This window comes from Strigops habroptila, chromosome 1 (assembly GCF_004027225.2).
Source record: "Strigops habroptila isolate Jane chromosome 1, bStrHab1.2.pri, whole genome shotgun sequence".
Lineage (NCBI taxonomy): Eukaryota > Metazoa > Chordata > Aves > Psittaciformes > Psittacidae > Strigops > Strigops habroptila.
In genome coordinates, this window is record NC_044277.2 from 48,514,497 (window position 1) to 48,541,378 (window position 26,882).

The 26,882-nt window shown below is 41.5% G+C and overlaps 2 protein-coding genes and 1 long non-coding RNA gene across 13 annotated transcripts in view; 2 read left to right on the plus strand and 1 right to left on the minus strand.

Moving 5' to 3' along the window:
* The window catches only part of ABHD3 (abhydrolase domain containing 3, phospholipase), a 26,222-nt gene extending 18,209 nt beyond the window's left edge, over window positions 1-8,013 (plus strand). Inside the window, exon 9 of one of the 4 annotated variants that reach the window (XM_030500284.1) lies at window positions 4,724-8,013. In XM_030500284.1, the coding sequence (XP_030356144.1) occupies window positions 4,724-4,734 (11 nt within the window). In that variant the 3' untranslated portion in view covers window positions 4,735-8,013. Of the gene's footprint in view, window positions 1-2,179; window positions 2,907-4,723 lie in introns of those variants that run through there. The other 3 variants (XM_030500263.1, XM_030500285.1, XM_030500273.1) reach the window with 3 other exon arrangements.
* On the minus strand, window positions 5,937-10,345 carry LOC115614047. Of its 3 annotated transcripts, none has more exons than XR_003993614.1 (4): window positions 9,839-10,345; window positions 8,284-9,110; window positions 6,822-6,869; window positions 5,937-6,018 (listed from the first exon to the last, which is right to left on the minus strand). It is a non-coding gene; the product is annotated as an uncharacterized LOC115614047 (long non-coding RNA). The 3 variants fall into 3 exon arrangements; XR_003993613.1 differs by having other exon boundaries at window positions 9,815-10,345; XR_003993611.1 differs by having other exon boundaries at window positions 9,763-10,345.
* Window positions 10,346-14,129: 3,784 nt separating this feature from the next.
* Window positions 14,130-26,882, plus strand: part of ESCO1 (establishment of sister chromatid cohesion N-acetyltransferase 1) — a 32,533-nt gene continuing 19,780 nt past the window's right edge. For 3 of the 6 annotated variants that reach the window (XM_030483789.1, XM_030483824.1, XM_030483832.1), the window contains exons 1-7: window positions 14,130-14,383; window positions 17,016-17,119; window positions 17,324-17,522; window positions 18,095-19,466; window positions 19,976-20,087; window positions 21,465-21,528; window positions 23,705-23,819. In XM_030483789.1, coding sequence (XP_030339649.1) covers window positions 17,326-17,522; window positions 18,095-19,466; window positions 19,976-20,087; window positions 21,465-21,528; window positions 23,705-23,819 — 1,860 coding nt within the window. In that variant the 5' untranslated portion in view covers window positions 14,130-14,383; window positions 17,016-17,119; window positions 17,324-17,325. The other 3 variants (XM_030483808.1, XM_030483817.1, XM_030483799.1) reach the window with 3 other exon arrangements.

Sequence of the window (26,882 nt, forward strand, 5' to 3'; positions counted from 1 at the left end):
GAAACAAGAAGTGTTGGAGTCTGTTGTAGTAACTGTCCATCCTCTGTTAAACTCTGACTCTAACCAGCCTTTCTCCATGAAAATGTTTGGGTGGGTAGGCATTCATTTATTCCTTCTTCACAGAGTGAATGCTGTTGGCTCTAAACCGTTGTCCTTGTGGTGACAAGTTTACCTTAGAAAGGGCCACCAGGACAATATTGATTTACAGCTAATAGCATGACTCTGTTACCTGTATCTGTCCTTGGCTGCTTTTTTGTTTGTGCTGTGCACCCTCAATGCGAAGTGTTGCACTGGCAGGAGTCACGGGACACCCTGGTTAGCAGCTTAAAAATTATGGCTGGTGCCATCAGTTACTGGAGTTCATTCATCTTGACACTTTTGCAGGCTGTTTTATGTTAGCACATATAAAGGGCTGGTGCTAGTCTGGGAAGTGACTTTATTCTGGCAACTGGCTTGTTTTTTCTGACTTGAAAGTGTGTGGACACATGCAAGCCTGTGGCAACCAGAGCCAGTTTCCACTCACAACTGTGTAATGGATTCAAAGCCACAACATTTCTTCTCCTCCAGGCTGCAGCTTTTTATTGACTTTGGGGACTGGTTATTTCATGCCTCGCTGTCCCACTAATACCTACCAGCTTTTAAGCTACCTTTTACCTCTGTTGTAGATAGCTGTAACTTCCAACAGCTGTGAAACAGGCCTAGAAAACTCATTAGGGAGAAAGCTGTGCCAGGATTCCTTTGTGTTTAAATATCCATTATCAAGCCAGCCATATCTATCTTCCTGTAACAGAGTTTGGGGGATACAACCCCAAGTCTGGTTTGTCACTATGCAATATGGACCTATAGAGAGACTTCCCTTAAAAAGTGCAGATGCGGTCTCTGTTGCCTTTTGCTACCTGATCATTTCTCCTCATGTGACTTTCTGGTACACTTTGTACTTCGCAGTAATTACTGTTTAATATATTGTGAAAATGTGCCTTTTGATCTCAATCCAGTATTAGGAAGAAACAATTCATCTGCAGTCCTTCCTTAACGTTGCTGTTTAAAGGTCATACAGCTTGGCAGCAGATGCATCTGTAGTAGGTTAATTCTGGAACGAGGTCCCTGTACTGTGTAATACTAACTAATGAAAACAAATGGTTTCTTCATCGCATGGCACTTATCTCACAGTAACTAATTTAAATGAGCCATTGCTTCAGGAAAGATGTAGTATAACCTTTTATCTTGTCTGAAAAAGAAATCAAGAAGATGGAACGATAGCATTCATTATCAGCCTCACATTTAACTTTTCATCTGAAGTGGCATTTTTCTCCTCAAAGACTTTAAGCAGTGTATTAGGCATCCAACTTAAATTGCACTATACTAATGCTTAGCTAATTGCCACTGGTGAGTGTTGTGCCCAGGCTAAAAGCCTGCCCTAGAAGCCAGGTACCGTGTCAGCTCCCTCCTGATCCACTGTGCCAAATAAGTGCATATCTGAAGCTCAGCTGTATAGTTTTTACTGAACTCTTTAAACCTCTTCTGTCCCTCTGAATCCAAACTTAAAGTAATTGCTCTTAGGTGTTATTTTGCATCGTGTTTGTAAACACCACAGTTGAGTGAAGTTGGCTGGAGAGGCCAAATGGCCAAGGAATGATCAGACTGAAAACAATTAGGGTGAGAGTTTAAGGAACAGGGAGAAATCAATCAAACAGTGGAACAGGAGGTCTGAAACCCGTGACTTACTTAAGGTGATGCTGCTTCGCATCTATGTTTTTCTGTTGTTCCTTTTTAGTACTTTTTAGTACTTTTTGCAAAGAATGTACAACAGATTGGTTTTTGAACAAGTTGGCTTCTCCATCCCTGGCAGTGTTCAAGGCCGGGTTGGACGGGGCTTTGAGCAACCTGGTCTAGTGGAAGGTGTCCCTGCCCATGGCAGGGGGTTGGAACTAGGTGGTCTTTAAGGTCCCTTCCAACCCAAACCAGTCTGTGATTCTATAATTCCATGACATAATTTTGCACATAGATATTTACATTGTGATTGTGCGATCACAAATAACAGCAGTACGGATTTTGGTCAGTAGACACATGTACAAGATTACATGTGATGAAAATGAGCAGTAGTATCTTTTGGCATGCCATCCTATATCCTAGGGTGCATCACATCCAGTGCTCTGTTCTTCTGCCCTTTACATTGCAGAATTTGCTCTCTTGCATGGTACATTTATTTGTGGATGGTTAGCAGCCCCTCGAACAGCCCTGAGGAAAGTACTGCACGACTACCAAGCAGCATTTGCATTTTGTCACTGGAGAGCAGCACAACATATTCAGTTCTCTCCTGAGAAGCTGCAGAGCAAGAAACACTGCTGGGGATGAATCATACAACTGTATCAAGACAGACTGTGCCAAGGGCAGGCTCTCCTGTTCACCGCAGGGGAGGTGAGAGCAGAGAGGTGACAGCAGGTCAAACTTGGCACCTACTAAAAATCCTCACTGCAGATGGAAGCAGATGACTGCATATTCAGCACAGTGCTACAGCTTGTGTGATGAGAGCGATGATCCATGGGAGAATTCTGCTGTAAAAGTGTGTTAGTTACGGTAGGGAGAACTTCAGGACGGGGAAGACATTCATACACGTGTGCATGGCTTACACCTTACCTGTCACAGAAATAACCAGCATCCTAGCACGGGTAGGCTTCTAGGAGAGAGCTGGTGTAGCTGTTTAGAGACAGGCAGCACATTGCACCCACTGCAGTATTGCCCATGAGTTTGGGAATGAATAATTTACCACCAGCAAACTGATTTGGGAGGTATCATTATGCTGGGAACCTCTGATTGACAGGTATGCAGAGGTCACAGTGAGCATTGGCTGTAAGGGCTTCCCCAGCTGGGCTGGCACAGCAGAGGAGACATTTATGGTAGCAAAGCAGTTTCTTACCAGTAAAGGATATTTCTCTCTATGCTTTGAAACTAGTCTGACAAAAGTGAATGACCATAATGTTTTTGCACAATCTCAGCTAGTGAAGAGGTGTGTTTGGGCCAGTATGCAGCTGATCCGGAATCCATTGATGGAGTTGTCATGTTATCTCTGATTCTTGGAGAACAAGTCTGTCTCTCCTTACACATTCCTCCCCATACAATAGGCATATAGGCCTATTCATTAGTCCCCTCAGCGGCCAGGGAGACAGATGTGGTTCATTGCCTGAAGCAGGAATGGGGGACTCAGTCTGATCCCCACTTCCCTATCAGGATTCTGTTTAACCTGGCCCACATGCTACTAGAGGGAAGAGGAGCAGATGGCTTGGTACAGATAAGTGGGCAAATTCCCATGCAGCCGGCAGAAGCGGACATGAATGGCAGTCACTGTCTTTGTACATGGCAGTGTACATCCACAGCATCCAAGGGAGCCAGAGCAGAGATTGCTGGGCAGATTAACTCAGGCAAAACTCCAGACAAGTGCTTGCTGAGTTTGGAGTCTGAAAATGATGCATCTCTTGGATTGCAAGAAATAACACATTGTTTTCTGCATCTCTCATTTTCAGCCTGTTCTGTTCCCCAGTCCAGGCTGACAGGCTGTAGACTTCTATTTCATTGACTTTTCTTGCCTCACTATTGCTTTAAAAGGCCTGGATACTGCATATAGTATTTTCAATTTTCCAGCTGAACAAAGGAAAAGTCAAGGACTTCTTGTAGAGACAGTGAGAAGCACAGTTTCATCCACCTAGTAAAGAATCAGAATCACTTACTAAATGCTGGAACCTATAAACTACTTAGATGCATGCAACTGTGAAAGGAGAGTAATAGTGGAAATCAGTATCACCAAGTAGCAAAGAATCACAGGTACTCTGCGTGACAATCGCCCGTGCTCTCTGGAGCTCAGCCTATGCTCTGTTCAGGGCACAGTCAAGTACCTCATGTTATGGGCAGGACACCTTGTAACACATTATCAAAAGACACTTAACCTGCTGTGGATGCGTTGGTTTAGCATCCATGCTGAGGCCCTGGAAGAGAACAGAACATGTTGTTTCAGGCACTGTAAGAACTTCTGAGGTGCAGACTGCTCCCCTGACCCTGGTCTGTTTTAAGTTGCACATCCGTTCACCACAGTCATTGCATTCAAGGTCTCCTGTGACTTAACTCTGCTGGGGGTCCTTCTTTGGTAAGGAATGAGTGCTGTGCTCTTACTCTAGTTGCTGAGAACAAGGGCAAATAGGCATCTGAACCACAGAGCAAGGGCTGTGCCAGCATCCAAATCAAAGTAAGGAACTCGCCTATAAAGACGGTAGTGATGTGCAGGGATGATGGCTATTTGAAATAGCAAATGTGTAAAGGGGTGAAGGAGAGCAGAATCCTAGAAATAGGAGTGTGTGGAGATGCATCTGAAGGAAGGTCAGTCAGAAAGGGACATGGACAACTGACACCTCCTCCCTCCCCCCAAGAAAAGAATCTGATTAAAAGTTGCTCTTTAAAAAATACTTTAAAATAACTGAGGCAGCAGTAGAAATCCTGGGAATAACTCACTGCTTTGTGTTGTAGTGCCAAGGCATTTTTACTTCAGCAGGGCATGACCTAAAATCACATTTATTTTCTTGGGAAATCATAACCTTTTTTACACAACCCAGTGAAATTCCCACTACTCCCTTCTGTCTGGAGAAGGTATGTCTTCTTTTGCTGTCGTTTTTTTCTCTCAATCCTGAATAATCAAAAAATCTGTATGACTTTTATTTTTTTCTCTTCCATGTAGTTACTCTTTGAAAACTGGAACTTTGAAAGGCATTCTTTACTGAAACATACGGAGATTTCTGCCTGTTCAGGTGTATATTTAGCATACTTAAAACTCCAGAGGAATTTGCTTAAATAATTTTTACATCAAGAGTGCAAACGCCACAGCTCCATAAAGCTTCACTGTTGCGCCAACCAGTTAATGGGATAACAGTCATCCCATCACACTGAAATGCCATTTGTATTTCAAATATGATAATAAAATACATGCCATAATATTTTATTATGTATGTCATATTAAATATTATGTATAATTATAAATTCTCGTTACTAAATATTATGGCATTCTAATATTATATTAACCTTTTATTATTCTGACATATAAAAGTCATATCCTTTCCCTGTTATCAGTCTCCCCTCGCTGACCTTTATTTTCTGTCACAAAGGGAATTGCCCAGGTGATGGCATTGAATCAGCTGAAAACTATCTCAGCAAGAGAAAAATCCTTGTAGTATCTGGTCTAATAATCCAAATCCTAAATTAAATAATTCTCTAGCAGTCACTATTCAGTAGAGAACCAGTAACCTTTCTGTGCAGCTCTCTGTGCAGTTTTTTGCCCTTCCTCTGTTTCTGATTACCTTGCATATTTAGATTATGAGCAGGTATAAATGTATGGTGAATCAGACAGCATGATGATAACCCAGCATATCTTTAATATCAGCTGATAGGATATCTTACAGACAAAAATCTTACCGACATTAAAGGTTTTGTGTTTGCAATCTCCTACAAAAGGAATGGGATTCACAATTAGGGTTCCAGTTTTTCAGTTTTTCCAAAGCTGAATGTTGCAACACAGGTTGAAGACTACAGGCTTCATTGTCCTTTCACTTATACTGTTTATACCACATCATGAGTGTGCATTAACATGAGTGCTGTGCCATCAGTGAGACTGAAAGAAAGTTGAAGCTGGAACTTTTACAGCAGCCAGAAAAATCACACAGAGAAGGTGAGAGGCTTTTAATGCAGATATGGTTCTACGTCCTGCAGTACGTTTAAGCATACGTAATTTGTGCATATTTATTCATATATATTACAAGAAACATTTAAGAGAAATTATTCAGTAGCTGGCACTTCTTAGAAGGATAAGGACTTAAAACTTTCTTTCCCCCCTTTTAGCTATACCAGTAGAAACTGCCAAACAAAACGCAAACGTTGCTTTGGTTCTGACTTCGTGCGGAGGCCACATCGGTTTTCTGGAAGGAATATGGCCAAGGAAGTGCACTTACATGGACAGAGTCTTCAAGCAGTTTGTGCAAGCTGTGTTCGAGCATGGAAATAAAATCTTTAGCATGTAGATTTGGACCACTATTCTAGCTCAGTGGCACATTCTGACAAGGGCAGTTCAGCTTAATGCACAAATTTTAACTCCTGTAAGCCAGCAAATGGATAAAGTCCATTACTACATGCAAAACTATTTTTGCCTAAGATTTTGTAGCAAGAGACTAAATATTATGTTGTCACTTTTATATTTATTTTTAATATGCCTTACTAAGAATGATCTTAAATGAAACAGCATTCCACATGCATCAAATTGCACTTAACCACAACCATCAAGTAGATAGATTGTCATTCCTCTGGATTTTAATTTAAACCGGTACATATTTAGGAGACTTAATTTAGATGGCTTTTAGTATTGGAATGGCAACACTCAAAACAGCATATATTATCCTGTCACATGTAGTACAAGTTGGCCTGTTCCTTAGGGCACTAATGGTGAAAATCTTAAAATAGGAAAACAGAAGGAGGAGGGAAAACAAAGCAGCACTGATTCCTCAAATAAGTCAAAATTTCAGCATGATATTCCATAGGATTAGACTGATAACCTGCTTTTGCTCTTCTGCCCTGAAAGTATTCCAATTTAGGGCTAGTTATTGTTTTTTAAACTGTGTCAATGCCATACTTGTCTTACATGATTATTTTTAAACAGCTAATTTATAGTGTTTACATATAACCAAAAGATTCCTTTCAAACAGTACTGTAATAGCTTCCTTAATTAAAAGACATCTTCTTGCATTTCTAAGTTCAGGTAAAGCTTGCGTTATCATATATGTAATACATACCTCATATAACTGGTAAGCTGTGATTCCATCTGTTACGTTTATATTACCCTGCAATAACATTTCAGTTTTAAAGAAGAAATATTAGAAAAATCAAGACATTATGAGATAATCTGCTTTAAATAAAAAAAAAAAAAAGGAAAGAAAAAAAGAGATATATCCAAACCCTTTGTCTCTGCCGTTGTTTCATATAACCTCTAGAAAGAATGTAACAGACTGTTTAAAGAAAGCTGGAGCTGGGATGGGGGTCAGAGCCCTGTCTCTCTGGTGTGTTCATTTCATAATTTGTCAGCACTTCAGCAATAGGCGGTCAAATCATTGAAGCCTCTGCAAAGTGATTTCTGCCCTAGAGGCTTACGAGTTTGTGAGGCTGACCGGGGTGTCACTGAGCTCCTCAGCCTTGAAACAGAGTGAGAGCCAGCGTGGACCTTGGAGGAGAAAGGACAGTTGGACAGAATGTATTCTGAAGTGGATGGGAAGCCCAAATGTAGGGCATACCGAAATCACAAAAAAGGCTTTTAAGCAGCTTCTGTGGAGCTCCCACTTCATGCCGATCACTGATCTGGGCCCAGCCACACAAGATAAGTCAGTAAAGATGCCTTTGCATTTTTATTTTTATCTTTTGAGTGGGGTCAGTATGAGAAGAAAAGGCGGATATAAAAAGCCAGTCAGGTCTTTTGCCTCAAGCGGTACGTGAGCAGCCCTTTTTTGCCAGGCATGTTTCCTAGTAACAGCCAGGGAAGAACAAAAATACTTTTTGTCTTTAGAAAAAGAAATTGGGACATGCTACACGAAAGCTGGTTTTGGAAGGTGGGAGGCTAAATTAAAAAATTAGAAAGTGCTTTCAAGTTTTGACTTTTCAGACAGGCATCGGCCCTTGCCCAAGTCACAAAGTCTAACTTCTTTTTTCTCTAATAAGGAAAATGAGACAAGAGACTTGTAAAAGCAAAATGGCATTTTGTGCATGTTACTGCAGTACATGAAATCAGCATATTAGTAGGGTGCCTTATTTATTCCTACATTCATTTCCAGTTTTTATGTTCGTACAGAAACAATGAGCAATAAACAATGTGTTGAGCATTATATTTGTTAAATGTTTGAGTACAGTACTGTTCAAAACTTAGCATCGTGTATTAATAAAACCACTTACGCACATCTTACTGTTTAAATAAAAGTAACATGATTAATGGCAGAAGTTCTGTCTCTTTGCACTGTCTTATTTCATTTAGATCTAATCCCATCCACAAATCCCCATGAGACATTTCTCTTTAAAGCTACATCCAGCAAATGTCTGTAAAATTTGTTGGGTTTTTTTTCCACCAATGTGGAGTTTTTTATGACACTCCATTAGGGAAAACACATTGTTCAAAGCACAGTATGCAAAGTGACAACAAGGAAATTTTACTATGGATATCTTCAAGCTTTCCCTGACAGATTTTCTGGCACATATAATGCAGACACTTACCGCAGTTCTTGTAGGGCGGACACACGCTAGCAAGAAGTGCCATAAACGTTTTTGCTATGTGATATCTTCGTACCTTCTACACAGAGTTTCACCAGTAAGCCAAAATCCAGAATGTGCCCTCTGTTTAAAAACCAGTGTGAATTCACAGGGTCTTGATTTGGCTCTTCATGGGATCTGGGTACCCTGGCAGCAACAGGGATATGAAATGTTGGAGGTGGGAGAAAATTGTTACTTAGCGATATACTCATTATTGGAAAGATGGAGTGAAATGAAAATGAAATTTCAAATCACAAAGGTTACAGACACCTCTTAAAGAAAACCTTCTTCCCAGTTCAGAATGAGTAGTTGAATTTGGAGGGGGCCTCTGGAGAATCCCCCTGCTCTACAGAGGACATATTACATATATGCTCCAGAACATCCACCTCTTCTCAATTTGCTCTTGGAGTCAATGCAAGGTATTGTTCTTTTTGTCTGTGAAGCCTTCAGTCACCCAAGAGCCACCTGTGACCTTAGCCGTCTTAGTACTAGATCATAAAGACCTTAAAGAGTAATTTATTATGTCCACTCTTGGCAAACAGACTTTATAGAAACTGAAAATTTCAAATAGAAAAATCTGGTTCTATGAATGCAGAGAAACTAACCCGTGGTATACATTTCACATTGAACAGAAGAAGGATTAATGCTCTTTTTAGAAACCAAGACATACAACAGCACAGCCTACCAGACTTAGCAGAATGGGCTGTGGAGGACAGTCTACAATTCTACAGGAGCTGGTGTCAAGAAAACATCAATAAAGTGGTGGTGACTCCAGGCAGGTCGACATGGTCCTGTCAATATTGCACAGAGTATCACGCTTCAGACATCAATATACTCATTGTTGCAGAGTGCCATCACTCCGAGGCTGAGACTGACCATTACAGAGACTGGACAAGGTCCCCATTTTCAAGAATTACTCCCCAGTAATTTAGGTTTAGGAAGCTGCCCCTTACTTCCTCCCTGCTGCAAGTTGCCATTTCCAACTGAGATCTAGTAGTCAACAGCTTCAGCCCTTCAAGTCAATGGAATGGAGCAGCTTGCTTATCTCAGTGGTTCCCAAATGTTTCAGACAACAGCCCCCTTCCGTTTTACTGTAATTGTCTGGACCCCTATGCACTACTCCCATACATACATAGCCACTGCCTGGCCTGGCCCCAGATCTCTGCAAACCAACTGCCAGCCTTCCCTCCAGCTGTAGTGATCTACAGTGCGGTGCTTTCTCTCCCTGCTCCTCTCACACCCCCCCCAAAAATTTCACACTCAAACACACAAGCAAACTGAACAAGTCCCAGCCCAGGTTTCTTCCTGCCTCCCTGCAAAAACACCAAACCGAAACAAAAACAACCCCATTCCCCTCCCTGCTTTCTTAGCTAGATCCCTTGTGAAGCTCTTTAGCTCCGGTCAGGGCACCCTCCAATCCCTGCTGTCCCACGTGTCACCTACACAGGAATTTCATAGGGGAACTGCCTCTTTCACTTCCAGCTCCCGTAGCTACCTGGCTCTCGCCAGTGACTCAGACCTGGCAGGAAGAGAAAGGGCTTTTAGCCCTGACGTGGTGCTCATGAGCAAGCATGCTGTGCTCTCCCCACGCTGCTTCAGCTCAGTGCTCCATCATCCTGCAAACAAAATTAGAGGAAATATTTGGTCACCGAGTCACTGAGCTGCCGTCATGCATGGCCACCCTTGAGCCTGTGTGCTGTGTTTCTCATCCCAGGATGCCAGCTGGTGAAAAAGAGCCTTGGAATGCCCAAGGTAATGAAGAAGAAAGAGGAGGGTATAAAAAAGCCCAAAAGAATCTCCCTAGGGACTTGCCACACATGTCCAGCATACACGCTGGATCCCCTCCCCGCAATAGGCTAGTGGTGCTTCTTAGCAGCCAGCAAAATAACTCCTGCAGCCAAGCTGCTGTAGAATATCCCAGCCATGCGTGTGGGGTTTTAAATTTTCATTTCAACACTAGAACAGGAACTATCTGCCAAATGCACCAGCAGCCACAACAGCCAGCTCTTCTTCATTGGCAAATGTCTCTTCCTCTGAGGGATCCAGTGTTCCCGTCTCTTTCCGAAACTCTACTGGAGACACAGAAGTCAGCCCCTTCCTTCTTCCTGGATGAGGGTAGAGGGACCTTCTGAATCTGCTAAATGGATGGAAATCAGGGCCCTGTGCTGTCCCAGCTGCTCCTTCAGTTCCTTAAAGGATCTATATATTTAGTGATTATAAACTCACTAGTTTATATCAGCTCTGTATGTAGCCTCAGCTAACCCATCTGAGGCATTCTTCCAATGCCCTAGGAGTGCCTGCAGTGTTAATGACAGCTGAGAGGTTTAAGCAGCTACTGCCTCTTGGTTGTCAGCCACCACTTCCTTGCTCAGATGAGGTGCCTGATAAGCAGGAGGGCAGGTTTGGAGTGTGTTAGCATGTCAAATGGGGCTGTGCTTGCAAAACTGCTGTGATTGAGCTTGGGATCAAGAGCTCAAGCCTGTAACTATGTAGCCTGCGGTTTTACAAGCAGCCGTCAATGTTAACAGCTCCCTCATGCCAGAAGGGTAAGGCTTGCTCTTCCTTCTCCCCTGCCTTTTCTTATCCTCCCTGATTCCAGCCCTCAGCCTTGCCCTGGCAGACTATGATCCACTCCTTCCACTGGGTTATTTTTTGCTAGCTCAGTAAGTTAACTTAGCTTGCCTATAGGAGTCCCTCAGGTGCTAGAGGGAGGGTGGCATGAGGTGAGGAGTTGGAGCACACTGCTGAGAGTGGGGGAAAGAACGTGGAGACAATAGTGTGAAAGGCTTCCCCTTTTTGGTGACAGTCAGCTGTCACACAGGTCACTGCATCTCCCTGGGCCGTAGGCCAACAGGGCACTACCTGCAATTAGGGGGATGATCCATACATCAGCTGAGTTATTGCTCCTGTGGAAAAAGGCATAGCCTAGAAGCAAGTCACTTTTCATTTAGTTCCAGACAAGAGGCACTCCAGCAGTGTTACAGCAGAGGTAAGCAAGGCTAAATTAAATCCTTTCGGGGTTAGATCTGTCCTATCCAAATACTCCACCTGTGTGAATGCAGTTCCTCCTCCCACCCTCCCCAGCTTCTACAGCAAATCCATGCCCGGGCACTCCATATTCACCACAACTTCCCGGGGAAGGTACATTGCGGTGAAGTTCCTGTTCTTTCAGCGACATTTGCCAGCAAGTTCGCACCGATATCCGTGCTTCAAAATGCTGCCACCTTCTGTGGAAAACTGGAAATTTACTCACATTCTTCCACATGATTTTTTTCCCCAGCTTTTGGAATGTAATGCTTTATAAGAATGCTTGCTTCTTTACTACTTCCCTGCTGTACAGCAAATTACTATTCCACGGAAGGATGGGAGAAAATCTAGTTTTACTTGCTTCGTGTTCCTGAAAAAGAGGGATGGGGAAACATCATGTTATATTTACAAAGTTAGTGATAACACAAAGAAATGCCTTTATCATTCTCCAAGAAATTTACGATCAACCCAGTGATTAAAATATCCTTCCTCTGGAAAGTATTCTATAGATTACAGCAGGAGAGCAGGAGACCACATGTTGTTGCGTTCATTCTAAAGTCACAGCAGACTATCCTGCATTAAAGAGGAGCTGCTATAGGGAGTTATAAATAACATCTCCTCCCATCAGCTTTTTAAAAACCTGCAGCTGCCGAAAATCTCCATTTGCTGAGGACAAACTGTGCTCCAGTGAAGCGTGGCCGGAAAAAGGACTTCTAAAGGAAGGCAGTTCCTTGTGTCGGTTAATAGAGACAAAAAACTCTGCAGGCAGAACAAAGTATCTCCAGGTAATTTGATTTATATCTGAAATATTTTACACTGTTCAGCAACTTAACTGCAATTTCCAACAATTAATCCCATAAATGTAATAGCTATAGAAATCAATACAATGTGTGAAAAAGATTTAAAAGACCTAAAATGTTTGTTATAAAAACCAAGATAACCACTTTTAAAATACTTCAAACATTAACAAAAGACTATTTGCAGAGCATCTACTCTGTGTAACTTCCAATGACCAAAATACTTGCACGGTCTCTGTCTGCTAGATCAGCAAACTGTACCCAGAAATCTGCACAGGAAATCAGAAATCTCTGGGAGAAACCCTGTCACAAGCTACCATTCAAAACCTTTTCTTCTAACATTTCTTGGCTGGCTAATGCCAAGGTTCACCACGCTGTTCTCCAGCCATTCTGATACAGAGATGTACACAGGTAACTACGGAAATTTACATCAAATAAAGAGAGACTGTGTCTGTGTTAGCAAGTAGAACATACCCACAGGAGTGGGTATGCACAGCAAAGCTACTTAATGTTGAGGTCCTGACACGCGTACTCAATGCATTTCAGGTAGGACATACTTCAGGTTAGCCCTCGCCTAGTAACATGGATGGAGCGTGCTGGGCACGCAGAGGTACCTCTACATTAGTGTTCTAGCTAGGATGAGCAACACACTTTTGAAAGAAACCTCCTGATTGCTCCCACCTGACAGGCAGGGTCTTGGACTGTGCATAATGGATTCCTTTTGAAAAGGCTTGGAGCAACCTGGTCCAGTGGAAGATGTCCCTGCCCATGGCAGAGGGGTTGGAACTAGATGAGCTTTAAGTCCCTTCCAATCCAAACCATTCTGTGATTCTAGGAAACCAAACTCACCAATACACGTGCAGAACACACCCAATGGATTCCAACCCTCGTGGTCACTGCACCCACATGACCAGACTAAAGCTGGTCTAGCACAGCACATCAGTGGTGTGGATGTCAGATCCTCAGCTCCCCTTCTTTCACTCAGAATTTCTCCTGCTTGCCAACGCAGACACAGGCTCAGATGTGGAAACATCCTGAGGCAACGAAGCCAAAACATAAGGCTGGATGAGGTAAAATGCACTACCTGGTGTCACGAGCACCAAAATACCCCTGCCAATGGAAAAAACAAAATTACGAATACATGTTTATGCTATAGAATGAACTGTGAAACACGGTGCACAACACAACTTGTAAAACAGCTGGCTCGCTCCTGCAGGGTTACTACTGAACTGAGGAAAGCAAACCCCACTGGGCCCAGAAAGGCAGCTCACGGAGTGAACTCGCTGGTCTGGAGGAGCCGGCACTGCACAGCACCAGGACACGTCCAACAAGCCTCTTTAGCCTCAGAGGCACAGACAAGCGCCTGTCCTGCTCTGAGTGACGCACCCTGGCACAGTGCTGCACCTGCACTGAGGAGACCGACTGCTGCCTGCGCACCTAAACCAGAGCTCATCAGCAGGAAGCCCACAGCAACCCCAAAACGTATCCCTGTATCCTTAAGGAAGTTTCGAAAGGTGGTGGCAGAGCGGGGCTCGCCCCCAGCGCAGCACCGAACCCATCTGCAGGGGGATTTCCAGACCCACTTCGGAGCAGAGGCCCACGCACGGTTGAGAAGCGCTGACACCGCAGGAACACCCCCGCCACCAGGCAGCGCATGACTCGGAGGAGGCTTCGCACTTCGCGTTTAGCAAAGACTGCTAGTCATGAGGCGGCACCGGCACACCGCGTACGCCACTTCGCCACCGCCGCGCTGCCTTCCCCCTCGCTTTGGGCAGGGGGCGCAGCTTAACAACCACCGCGGGCCCGAGCCACGCCGGGATGAGGCCGCCAGGCCCGGGTCAGCACCGAGCACCGACCGCGGCGGTGGGCACACACACCACTCTCCTCACGCCGCCCGCGGCGCCTGCGCTGACACCCCCCGCCGGAAGCGCCCCGTCTCTGGGGGGGTGGGAGTGGTGGGGGGGTGAGGCCAGGGCGGGGCCGCGCGGTGCCCGGATGTGAGCGGGCTCGGGGCTCGGGCGCGCCGCCGCCGCCGCTTCGCGCGGGCACGGGAAGGGGGCGCGAGCCGCGCTGACCGGGACGCCGCAGCCCGCGCGCGCCTCCGCCCGCCCGCGCCCCGGCCTCGCGCGCCCCGGCCTCGCGCGCCTCCGCCCCGCCCCCGCCCTCCCCCTACTCCCCCCCCAACCCCCCCCCGCAGCTGTCGAGCCGGGCTCGCGCTGCCGGCGCGCCGCTCGCGCGAGGTAAGCGGCCGCCTCGCGCCGAGGGGGGGTGCGGGAGGGAGGGCGCGGGCGGGGGGGGATGAGGAAGTTGTCCCGCGTGCCCCCCGCGGCCTGCCGGCCGCTCCTGACAGCCGCCCGCACCCGCGCCGCCCCGGCCCGCAGCCCGCCCGTGCGCGGAGAGCTGCCCTCTGCCCCCCGCCTCAGGGCCGAGAGCCCGGCGTCTCCTCCTCCTCGGGCCTGCCGCGCCGGCCGCGGCCCGCGTCCGGGCCTGTCCCCGCGGTGGCGGTGGGAGCGAGCGGGCGGTAGGGACCCTCTCGGCGGCTGCCCGCGCTGCGGTGTACGGCTGCTTCTCCGCAGCCCCCGCCTTGCCCCTCGGTGGCGCCTGCCTCGGCCGGGGGAGCTCCTGGCCGGGTTTAGGGGCTCCCTGCCAGGCCCCGCTCCAGAAGGGTTGTCACGGCGGGGCGCTGAGGCGGATGACACTGAGCCACGCTTGGAGGCCTTCCCTTTTCTGCCTGCCTCCGAGTTCCGTCCTGGGGTCTCGGCCGGCAGTTAGAGCGCGGGGGGCTGCGAGGTTCTGTCGTGGCAGTCGGCGGGGGAGGCTCAGCATGAGACCCGAGCGCCCTGTCCAGCAGGTGGGCCTCCAGCCTCAGCAGAGACCGAGAGCTCGGCTCTGCTTGAAGGACTTGAGGGTGTGGGAGTTGTGTTTTCCTGTTTTTCCTCTACTTCTTGCACCAAAGCCTTTGATTGGTGTGTAGTTTGTTTTTCTGTGTCTTCTCTTCTTTCCATAATCTTGCTTTTACCAGGGGGGGACTTCTTCATAGCAGAAGCTGCCAGTACTTGAATGTCTGGAAAAGTCCTTGCTTAGCTGTGCAAAGTAATAGTAGGAAAGAAATGACTAATAACCAGCTAGTTCTCTTTGTAGGAGGAGAGTGTATTTGCCAGTGTCCTAAGAAGGAATACCTGAAAGGGAAGGATTGTATGTTCTGTCTTGTACTTGAAAGTCTTTCCTGAGTATGCCATGTCATGTGGCTGACAGTGACGTCCGTTTGTGCCTAAAAAACCCCAAGAAGTTCTAGGTGTATACAGTATGTGCCGTGGTGTTCTCAAATTCTGAGAGTCGACATTGTGCTCTAAACTAAGAGAATCTAAGACCAAAGACTTACACAGCAACTAGAGCTATTATTTTCAGGGTGAGTGGCTGTACCGCAGCTCTGATGGATAAACTTTGACTAGTAGAAACCCTTAGGCTTGCTAAATGTCATGGAGCTCATGAGCTATTAGAAGGAAGGCTTACAAATTCTGTTACCTGCTCTGTAGGGAGAGGCATGGAAATAACACCACAAAGAGTGCTATTAGAGATTTGTTCCCTGGATAGAATTAAGAAACATATCTCAAACATATCTCTGGAAAAGTCCTTGCTTAGCTGTGCAAAGTAATAGTAGGAAAGAAATGACTAATAACCAGCTAGTTCTCTTTGAGTCGCTGGTCGTGCAGCTTCTTTAAAGGAGGAAGTCAGGAGACAGCACTGGTGTCTGGAATTTGAACATTATCTGTCTTGCATGGTTAGCAGTATCTTCATAAAAGAGCAGATAAATGAAAATGAGGTTAAGGACAATTTAAAGTCTGAAAAAAAGAAAAAGTGCAGCTCTTTCCTTTTGGATAATGAATAACTATTAAATGGAGCTTAATGTAAGTATCTTTCAGGTTGTTAGAGAAAGACATGCATCTGTCAATACTGAAGGGCTTACTGTAGTTGTAATGAAACGAAAGTATCTGGTCTGTGTTGTAGAGCTGGTAACTTAAAGTTCCTGTTTGACCTTCAAATCTGTCAGATGTAGCAATGGATTAGTTAAGGTTTGAAAAGTAATATAATTTTGTGACAGACATATTTCTTTGTCAGTCTGTCAGTAGCAAAAGTTAATAGATAATTCTTGACCTAAAAAGGTGATATGGAAGTTGTGAGCGCTGAGTCTTCCAGTAAACTTAAAAAGATTTTAGTGAAACTTTGCTGAACTATCATTACTTATGCTGTAATACAAAACCAGTGTCTTTGAATAAGAGAACTTAAGAGTTTCAGGAGGCACAAATAGCTGTGAAACCAAACCTGTGAAGACTTTTTATGGAGGTTTTATGCTAGTTTTCAGACTCTTGTACAGATGAACTTTGGCACCATTAACATCATTTCAGTTCTCATGAAGACATCATCTTTAGCTGCCCAAGGCAGGTGTCTCAAATAATGCTGTTTTCTAGGCTTCCTGTCATTGATTTGTAACTTCAGTCATATTGGAAGGAACAGTTATAGGTGGTTGCTGATGTCTATGAAGTTCTGTAGTAGCAGCCACAAAACTTAGTAGAATCTAATGAATTTATTCACTGTTGCTGTGAGGCACAGGATTGACAGCAGGCTCACTTTTCTTGTGGGCTATGAAGGAGAGCAGCATACTATTTGCTGGAAAAAATGTAAAAGGCGAGAAACTTCCTTCCAGATGGTACCATTATCTGCAGGTTTTTTGGTTTTGTTTTAATTGATTATCAAAGAAACTAAAGCTAAGCATTGTTTGAAGGGATGGAAGAGGGTGGGAATGCCAAATTCGGAGTCTGAGGAGGAAGTTAAAAAAGTGCTTACTGCATGAATGTGTTATATTCTTCATAGGTGGCATGAAACGTCCTGTTCGTAAGCATATACATAAGGAATGCTCTTGGCACACCTTGATAAGTTACTTTGGCCTAAACATCGATTGCCTCTTATAAAAACCTGTAAGTAAAATAAATGTGATTTGATTTGAGATTGCTATGATGACTTGCTATCTGATCACAGTTAGCACGATCTGCCTTTAAAAGGAAGAGTGAGTATCAGTTACCTTGTTTTGTATAATGGGCAAATCTTCTGTTATATTAGCTGACACTGTAACAACAGTTGACAAAGACTCTAAAAGCTGAATCAATTATTGTGTTTTTCAGAAATGGCAGCTCAGAAAAGGAAGTCTATGTTAGTAGAGCCTTCTGCTAAACGTCCGAAGCTGGACAAGAACAGCAAACCATCATCAGCGAAGAAGGAAAAAGAAGTGTCAGATACAAAACATGTGTCAAATAAATCAAAGCCTAATCAGTGTGCGGTGCAGGAGAAAAGTGTACTCAAAACCTCCGTCAAATCAAACAGGTTAGTGACAAAAAAATAAGTAATTGTCCTACGTTATCTTCATAGACTAAGTGAGGTCAGAAGCAATCTAAGCAGAATGAATTTGAGTTAAAGATGCAGCTAAGTAGTTAAATAGTGCTATTGGGAAGATCAACCTTAAGTCAGTGTGTTACCTGCTACATGATCTTTCTCTGGAAAAGAGTGTGTCTTGAAATCCAGAAAGATTTCCTCCAAAAGAGTTTCTGAAGCAAAAATAGATCTAATACTATATAAGTTAATACTTCATCTGAAAGCCACAAGTGTCAACAATTACGAACTGCTGGGGTTGTTAAAAAGCATTCATCTGAGGTTCATAGTTCAGGCTTGCCATGCATAAAAAGCATTAAGTACTCCACTTAAGAGTAACCAGGTGGAAGGGAAGTTTTTTTAGAATGATTCTAGAGATAATCCTTCTAAAAGTATTGAGGATGTGTAATGTTCAGTGTTTTAAAAATGAAAAGAAAGAAAAGAGGCAGAGGTTAGTCGGAATGAGAGGAGGCTTATGACAAATTCTACTTTCTGGATGCTAGAAAATAATTATTTGAATCTTTCAGTGACAGCACCAGTGAACCTGAACTAGGAACGCGCATGACTACAAGGTCTTCAGCACTGAACTCGAACAATAAAACTACACCTGACAAAAAGGTCCAACAGCATCCTAAATCTACAAAAAATAAGGAGGTATGCCAGAAAAAATCCATGCAAGAAATTCCTAAGTCAAAATCCATAATTGCGCCAAATGAGCCACTAATGAGGAGATCACAGAGACTTCAGCAGCTAACGCATGTACAAGTACCAGCAAGGTCACTGCGCAATAGAGAAGTTAAAGAAGAAAAAGCTTTTGAAGCTAAGCAGAGCAGCCAGGCAAAAAGACACACCCACAGTGTTGCAGCAAAAGCCCTTAAATCTGCTGGAGAGAAAACGGAGCAGAAAAACAAAAAAACAAAGCCAAACAATACAAAAGAGGATAAAGAAATACATGTAGAAGTGACCAGCTCTCTGAAAGAGAAAAAAAGTAAAGCAGAAAATAAAAATGGTAATTCCAAGAGCTTTCAACAAAACCTTCAAGGGTCATCATTATGTCCTAATGAAAGTCTGGAGGAAGTTAAGAAGGACCAAACGGGCCCTGTGTCTCCTATTCCTAGCAATATAAAGAAAGTGGAAGCAGAGTCTCTTAAGCCAAATTCCAAGACAGTAACTAAGGAAAAACAACAAATGCATCAGAACGTAAAAAGCAGTACAAAACCAAAAAAGATTTCACAGCCCTCTGTAAGTGAAACAAATGTGGCTGACCCACTAGAGAACGATGCAAAATCCAAAAGGGTGAGCATCCTTGAACTCTGTGAAGAAATCGCAGGTGAGATCGAGTCAGATACAGTGGAGGTGAAAAAAGATTCCCCTAATGCCAAGTATAGCAGAACAGAAGAAAAGCATGCCGACATACAGCTTCAACAAAGCGAAATGCTTACTCAGACAGAACCTAGTCAAAGTACTCAATGCAAACGGTTTTTCCCTAGCAAAAAAGGAATGCCTGTCAAATGCACTCTGAATGGTAGAAATAACTCCTCAAACAAAAACTCTAAATGGACCAAAATTAAATTACTGAAAGCTAGTAACATAAAGCAAAGTAACTTCAATTCTGCAAATGCCCCCAAGCTTTCTTTGTTAAAGGATTACCCTGAAGTTTCAGAGGCAAGTCAAATAGCTACAGAAGCAGAGCTTTCGAAAGCACAAGGCAAGCTGTCAATAACAAGACTCTCTGAGAATGAAAGTGCAACTTGCGTGCAGGAGAAATCAGATCCTTCATCTGAAAGAGCTGAAGCTAAAGAAGTGACGTTAGAAATAAAACAGCCCACAAAGAGAGGTGCAGAAAATGGTTTGTTGCATAATTTGACAAAACATTTATATGAACCAAGGCCAGATGAGGTAAGTCATTTTAATTATGGTGTGTGGTGGGAGGGTGTTCTAAATCTGTTCTGTTTCCTGAGAATGCCATGCTCAGAAAGTTTGTTTTAACAATGACTTTCTTTTACAGCAGCTTAAAATTTTCATATTTATTAAAGATCCTTCACGTGTGTGTTGTCATAGATGGGATGATTGCAAGCTGGAAAATGAATCTGTTCCACCCTTCTAAGTTCTGTATTTCACTAAATGTCCATCACTAAAATTTCCTGCTGGAGCAGGAGTTTGTACAGATTCATATGGGCACTTTTTGATGACTTAAGCTCACATAGCTGTTGTGAAAAGGTGTATGAAAAGAAATGAGTGGGGAAAAAAAGTGTTCTCTATCTGAATGAGCTTCTCTTAAAATTTAAGATTTCAAGAGCAAAGGTGTTCTATACGAAGTATTTTACAAGCTTATACATAAAATGAAAATTGATTTTGTTCATAGGTTAAAGGCATTAATTAGTTCAGATTTGTTCTGTTTTGTTTAGACCTTCCGATTACATTTGGAATCAAGTCCAGAAAGTTCTCCACTAAAGTATGTTACAGCTCCTAAACCACCAAAACAAATAAAAAAAGAACCCGGAGAAAGTGAACCTCAAGGTAACTGTTTACTATTCATTTTTTCCTCTTCTTCTGACCAGTTACATGGGAAGCATAGGTCTTCCTTTCAGAGGAGTGTTTCACAGAATGAGCTATTTAAGGTGCAGAACTAAACTGAGATTGGAACTGTTTCACCAGGGCTTTTGTATTTCTTTGTGTGGCACACCCATGGCCACTTTAGTAGCAGCAAAATGTCCTTTTATCTATGGGCTGTGTAGTAGGAGAGAGAGGTGTCTGTTTTTCTACCCAGCTCCTCTTTCAGTGCCTCTTTGTGCTTTATGCATTAATATTTTAAGGCCTAAATACGCTCCATTTGAGGAAAAGTGAAGTGACAACTTTTAAGACAAACAGGAAACCCCCAAACCAAATCTTTCCCTTTTCCATGTAATAAAGTATTGACACTTCCATATTTCAGTTGGATTCTTAATGTCATACTGGTTTCTGTTAAGGATTCTCTGTTGGTTACAGCTTCCTTTGAATAATTATCTGCACTTCTTTCTCCTGAATTGTTCTACTTGATCTTGACCAAATTATTCACTGAGTAATTGCTCTCCTGTTTTTATTACATAGTCTTCATTTATCAGCCTGTGAACGCAGTTTGTCAAACCTTGTGTTGGCTGTGATGTGAATATTTTGGCTGAAGTACATTTGATGAAGAAATATTATTGATTGATCCCTAATATAGTTTTTCATTAACTTCCGTCTTAGTATTTTGATATTGCATCCTTTTGCTTTGGGGTTTTGTTTTGTTGGGGTTTTTGGTTGGTTTGAGTTTTGTTCATTTTTTCGTGTGTTGGTTTTTGTTGTTTCTTTGCTTTTGGTTTTTTTTTAATCTGAACCTGATTTTTGAGTGCGCTGTTTAACTATTCAGCTTTTCTAAATAGTTGTGGGGTTTTTTTCCCTGCTATTATAGGGTATTTTTGAAGGGCAAAATACTCTAATTATACTGTTAGAAAATGTAAAAATTTTTTTTTCTTACTTTCACTATCCTTAATTGTTTCTTTTCCTTGAGTGTTATAGAACATGCCTCAGATGGGGGCATACTATACATTTAGGATGCGTATAGTATACATAGAACTTTTTATATGGGTGTTGGTATAACCAGATTTAAACTCCTGTGTTGTTTCACTGCTGGCCTTGTTTAGCTGATGGCAAACTGCTCTGCAGAATTGCTGTGGAAATGTTGAGGAAAACTGCTAATTTTTTTAAAGAGAAACACCTGAATACTGCCCCAAAGTTGCAGCTTTTTTTTATTGGCCATGAACAAATTGCAACATTGTCTTGTCTATGTTTTTGCAGATAGCTAGTTGTGCAGCTTAAATTTCCTTTGCAAATAAAAAATTCATTAATAAAGTTATAATCTTTGATTAATTGTAGGTTTGGCTCCCAAGCAGTTGACACAAGCTTCACTGACAAATCAGACTTCTGAAGCTGAGGACAGGTATAGCATTTCATACGTTATGAAATTACAATAATGTTCTATAGAGTTATGAGAGGGTTTATTCTAAGACTTAACTGTTCTATTGTTCCCCACCCCTCACCTTTCAGCTTCAAATAAGTGACTTGTCGTTTATAAGAATAGGCTTTCAGTTTACCCAGTTGTTAAGGAATGTTTCTATTTTGTTAAGAAAATTATTAAGCAAGATATTTGTAACTGCACATTTATCTTAAAAAGTAGAACTTAACAGTGTTGGAAGAACATTCCTAATCTTCCTCAAATTGTATGATAAGCAGAGATTATGGGAAGGATTTACCACATGATTTTCCCTTACTGAATTATTTAACTTCTGGAAGAGTTTTATAATGCTTAAGTTATGGGACTCTTTGTATATATGAAACCTTTTTAGGTGGGGAAGAAGGGATTTGATTTAGGATTGTTTTGTGATTGCTGTGAAATGAAGGTGTCAGCAGCCATGTAAAAAAATGTTTCTTGTTAGTACTAACTAAATTGTTCCTACTACTACTAATAGTTCAGATTTGTGTTTTATCCTTGATCACATTGACTCTTGTAGTTTTTGAATAATTCTGGCATAGTCTCTGGTTTTAGCCAATTACAAGCTAAAGACAATAATTTCTTTGTACCCGATACCTTGAGCAGCAACATAGTTGACACAGTGGTTGGTATATTGATACTGTTTTCTATATTCATAATGGAGACAAGAAGAAATGATGCACTTCATTTTTAGTACATCTGTCTGAGGCCAAATTAAGAATTCTGACTAACCAGCACTTTTGTACGTGTTAAAAACTCTACTACTATGGAATTTCACAGAAGATGGGTGGTAAGGCAGATTGAAAACTAGTTAAATGAATCTTTTTAGATTTTTCAATAAGTATTACAATAACTTCAATAACTTTAGCTTTTCATATGTTTATTCTCAACTGCCAAATAGCTTTATGGTATCTACTCAAATTTATTAGCTGAAGAAGCCCATACTGCTTTGGTGTTATTTTGATAAGTATTTTTCTTGTGAGAGCTTTCTTACCCTGCTTTCCATATGCTAGCGAGGACTTAAGGCATCATTCTTTCTGTTGTACTCCTGCCATAACACACAGTAATGTGCATATCTAAAGTGTAGCTCTGTTTAGGGCTTTGTAAGAAGAGGTTGCAGCGGGAAAAGGCAAACCATGAAGTAGCTACTTACTGCAAATTTTGGGGCCCGTGACAGGAATAGAAAAATAGCTCTGATTTAGCACAAAAAATGCTGTTTTAAAAATGTCTGTCAAGAGGTTTTATTTTTGAAAAAGCTCACTGAATTAACCTGTTACGTGTACTGCAGTGGCTGCTACAATCAAATGTTTGGGCCTATGTCCTCAGTTTGCTCAGAAAAAGAAAATATGTAAAACCTAGTCGAAGTACATGTGTTCTTGCGTGTATTTTTCTTCAGTGATCTTCACAAATTTTATCCAAACATGGAATTAAGGTTGTTTTTTGGTTTTTTGTTTGTTTTTTTTTTTTTTTATTCCCCTGAATATAGTAGCAAGTTCATAGAATAATTTTATTGTTGATGTATTATAGTACTTTCTAGTGTTTCAGTCGTGAAAAGGAAAACTTAAACTGAGAGAGATTGTAGAGATATCCAGCCATTTGTTCCTCAGATCTCTTCTCTCCCTTTCTTCACTGCCAGCCATTAGAAGAGAATAAGTTTCAAATGAATTTGAGAGATTTATGACATCTGTTTTATATTGCCCACTTATATTTACATGGGAATATTTACATGGTGTGCTAATTTAGCAGCAGCCTGATATATGATACCTAAAACTAGAAAACTAAACCTTACATAGGAAGTGTATGGCATAAGGGACCATCAGCCATGCTCTGAAAATGCCTCAGTTAAATGCTTGTGTTATTGGTTGTGACTAACCTACCCCACTTGATTATAATTCCCCCCCCCCCCCATTAAAAACCCTCGCTTGTATTTAGGCTAGTCACAAACTGTATTTTTGGTTGATCTTTTTATTTCCTTATTTTTTAATTTGAATTACAACTTAGAATATATAGGACTGTGTTAACTTGGGTTTGCATCTTGTTAAAGTTTAGTTGTACTAATTACAGTATCTAGGATGACATGTATAAGCAGTCCCTTTTTTAACATGAAATATATTTGTATTTTAAGGGTTCCGTTGTCAAATTCCTCATTAGCATCAAAATGCAGTAACTTCATGCCATCTGAGGAACATATTCAGAAGCTAAAAGAGGCAGGAAAAGATGTTGACAAGCAGCTGATCATAGTAAGTAATACCCTTTCAGTAAGGCTTATAGCTTCTCAAATAAATTACTTGTGAATTTGCAGTGCTGTGTTTTTATGAACTTGCCTAAAAACTGTTACTTATAGAGCTATTACCATTATAAATGATTTGTGAAAGGAGAACCTATGCTAGATTCGTGCAGTGTTGATGGAAAAATGGTGGCAAGCAGACTTAATGTTTAAAGCTGATTCTTGTTAAACCAAATTCCTTGGGTTTTTTAGTAGAATGGCTATTCAGTAAACATGCAGTTTTTTGGGGGAGAATGAATTTGCCTTTTACGTATGTGCAAAATCTCAGTTTCTTAAAATTTCAGAATTATAGGAGGAGGTCACCTGACAGATTGTGTGCAAAATTAATATCAATGGATTTATTCCTGCATCAATCAAATGTCTATTGTTCTGAGACAACCTTAAAGATTTTCCTGTGGATCCGCTCATTTTCACCATAATATTGAAGCAGCAATACTAGTTTGATTACTTGTTCTTACCTTTTTTATTATTAGCTACCAAATGTGCAGGTTATCTCTTTTAAAACAAGAAAATGCAAAACAAGGAGAAAGAGTGACACACAATCATTTTTCTATCTTGTAGAATCATACAACTCGATAGTGAAACAGTTGGAGTTTTTGGTTGTGTTTCATTTTTTCTTTTTAATAATCCACACATCAGATAATCCTTGAGAAATGAAAGGCTGGAGCTGGGAAGCTACAAAGTGGGAGGAATCCAGGCCATTAGAGAAAGAGGTCTCTAGTAAGCTTCTTACAAAATTACCCCTCTCGCATATATAACTGGTGGTCTTGCTATATTGCTTTTTTTTTCATGTAATACATGGATTATATGCATGAAAATATTAACTAAAATAGAACCAGGTGAATTCTGAACACTCTCATATCCATACTGAAATATTTTAAAATCAGAGCTTCTGAGAATTGAATTGATAAACATATCCTTGATTTGCCTAAAATTACACAAATCTAGGCACTTGGAATGCCCAGTCACGGGATGATGCATGAACTGTATCTAACATTAAGGACTATTTCAGCTATTGCCTCCTTGAAATTCATTTTACCAGCTGAGTTAAAATGCATGATTAAATATCTTCACTATATTAAAAGGACTGTAAGAATATTCCTTTTCATTTCAGTAAAGCTGACAATTTTTGCTGATACAGTAGTAGAACTTAACCGAAGAGTTGCTAGGATCTTTGACAAGAAGAAATATGTAACTTTCTGCTTAGCTACTGAAGAAAGATTGTGTAGTTTTCCTCTGCAGTATTGATACAAAATGATTTTTTGCAACTTATTGACTGTGCTATTAGTATTCTGTGTTCAGCCCAAATGATAAGAGCAAGATTCCCCCCCCCTCCCCCTTTCCCCCCCCTAGATATTCACCAATGAAAGTTTTTAAGTTATTTATCTAGCAAAATTTTAGAATATAAGCAATGGGTCATCAATGAGTAACACTAGGGAAAAGGGGAGAGTCCTAGTTTCTTGTTTTCAGTGTGTATTTCTGGAAGATGCAAGTAAGCACTGTATTTAATTTTTAAATGTGAAAGTAACAGCTTCACAATATCTAATATAGTTCAGCACTTCGTACAAGTGTAGTTCACTTGGATTGCATTGAGGTCAGAGTTTTGTTGAAATGAAAGGGCATTTTGGTAATGCCTGTAGTTCACTTTACCAAGAAAGCATTAGGTACAGTATTGCTCTGTTATTCTTTTACCTGGGGGAAAACTGCTTTTAAGATAGTCAAAATATATAGAGGAACCCAAATATTTGTTAACCCATTTTGTAAATACTGTTCTTAACATTAGTTGCTGTGGAGACGAGACGTAGTTATGTCTAGAATAATTTGTGCTAGCATCTGCGGGGGAAAAATCGCTAAATTGACTTTTAAAGTACCAGACTTTGCTGGTACGAATACTCAAAAGATTGGGGATTAAATGCATATAATAAAATAAGGTACATTTTGTAATTAATAGTAATGATCCTCTGAGAACAGAGAAAAGATTAATTTGGTTTAAAAGCTGTTCAGGTTGAAATTCCTTCTATACAGAGAGCAGTCATACTGCACACAGTCAAATCACTTAAATGAACATTTATAGTGTCTGTAAAAATTTCTAGAGTTAATAGCTAGAAATTATTTTTATTTCAATTTCTGGCATGTTGTATTAAGAGCAGCAGTTTCGTTATTCGTTGCCTTGAGCAAAGGTGGGAAATCATGCTTTTATTCTTAGCAAGGAACATTTAACTTCCTCTTTGTTACACTTGTTACACCTGAAAGGTGAAATTTTGGGCTCTCTACTGTGAGATCTGATTCTTATGGAGGTCTGTCAAGCCAGTCTATCTTAATATATGTACACAATCTATTTTTCTTTTTCATAACCAAAGCAGAAAAACTAGCAGGGCTTAGTTTGACTCACTACATGATATACTGTCTTTGTTTTGCTGGTTTTTTGCTACTGAATTTTCCTAGTCTTGTTTGACATCTGTACTTTTTAATTTCTTTATGGTATCTGAAGCTCAGAGTCTGGGGTGTTACAATATAATCTGTGTATTCTAGCCTTTTCACTTCCTGAGCTATATTTAGAGAGGTCTTACAGTAAAATTAGTCTTTGTTTTCCACAAGGTGCTTAATTTTTTAATACGTAATCCTTAAAGGTGTATCATACCTCCCTTCTCCCATACGATTGCTATAGTGAATAGATTCATTTTCTATTTATCTTAAGTAATATAATCTTTAGCAAGCTTTAAGGCTATTTGACTATAACAGAAAAAATAATACATCTTCTGTTAGTAGAAGAAATATTTAGTAGCTGTACTTGCACCGTTCTCTTTTCTTGGTACACATCATCTAGTTATCTGAGCAGGTGTCAAACATTCATTCTGTAGAGGTGATACTAAGACAAATGATGAGTTGCTTCTGTTTTCTTCAGATTTGCATACTGTCACACATGTTAAAAAGCAAGTCTCTTCAGAGCATAGAACTTCAGCTGAAAACAGAAAGTAATCTAATGCTGCAAAAAACTTCATAAAACAAACAGTGA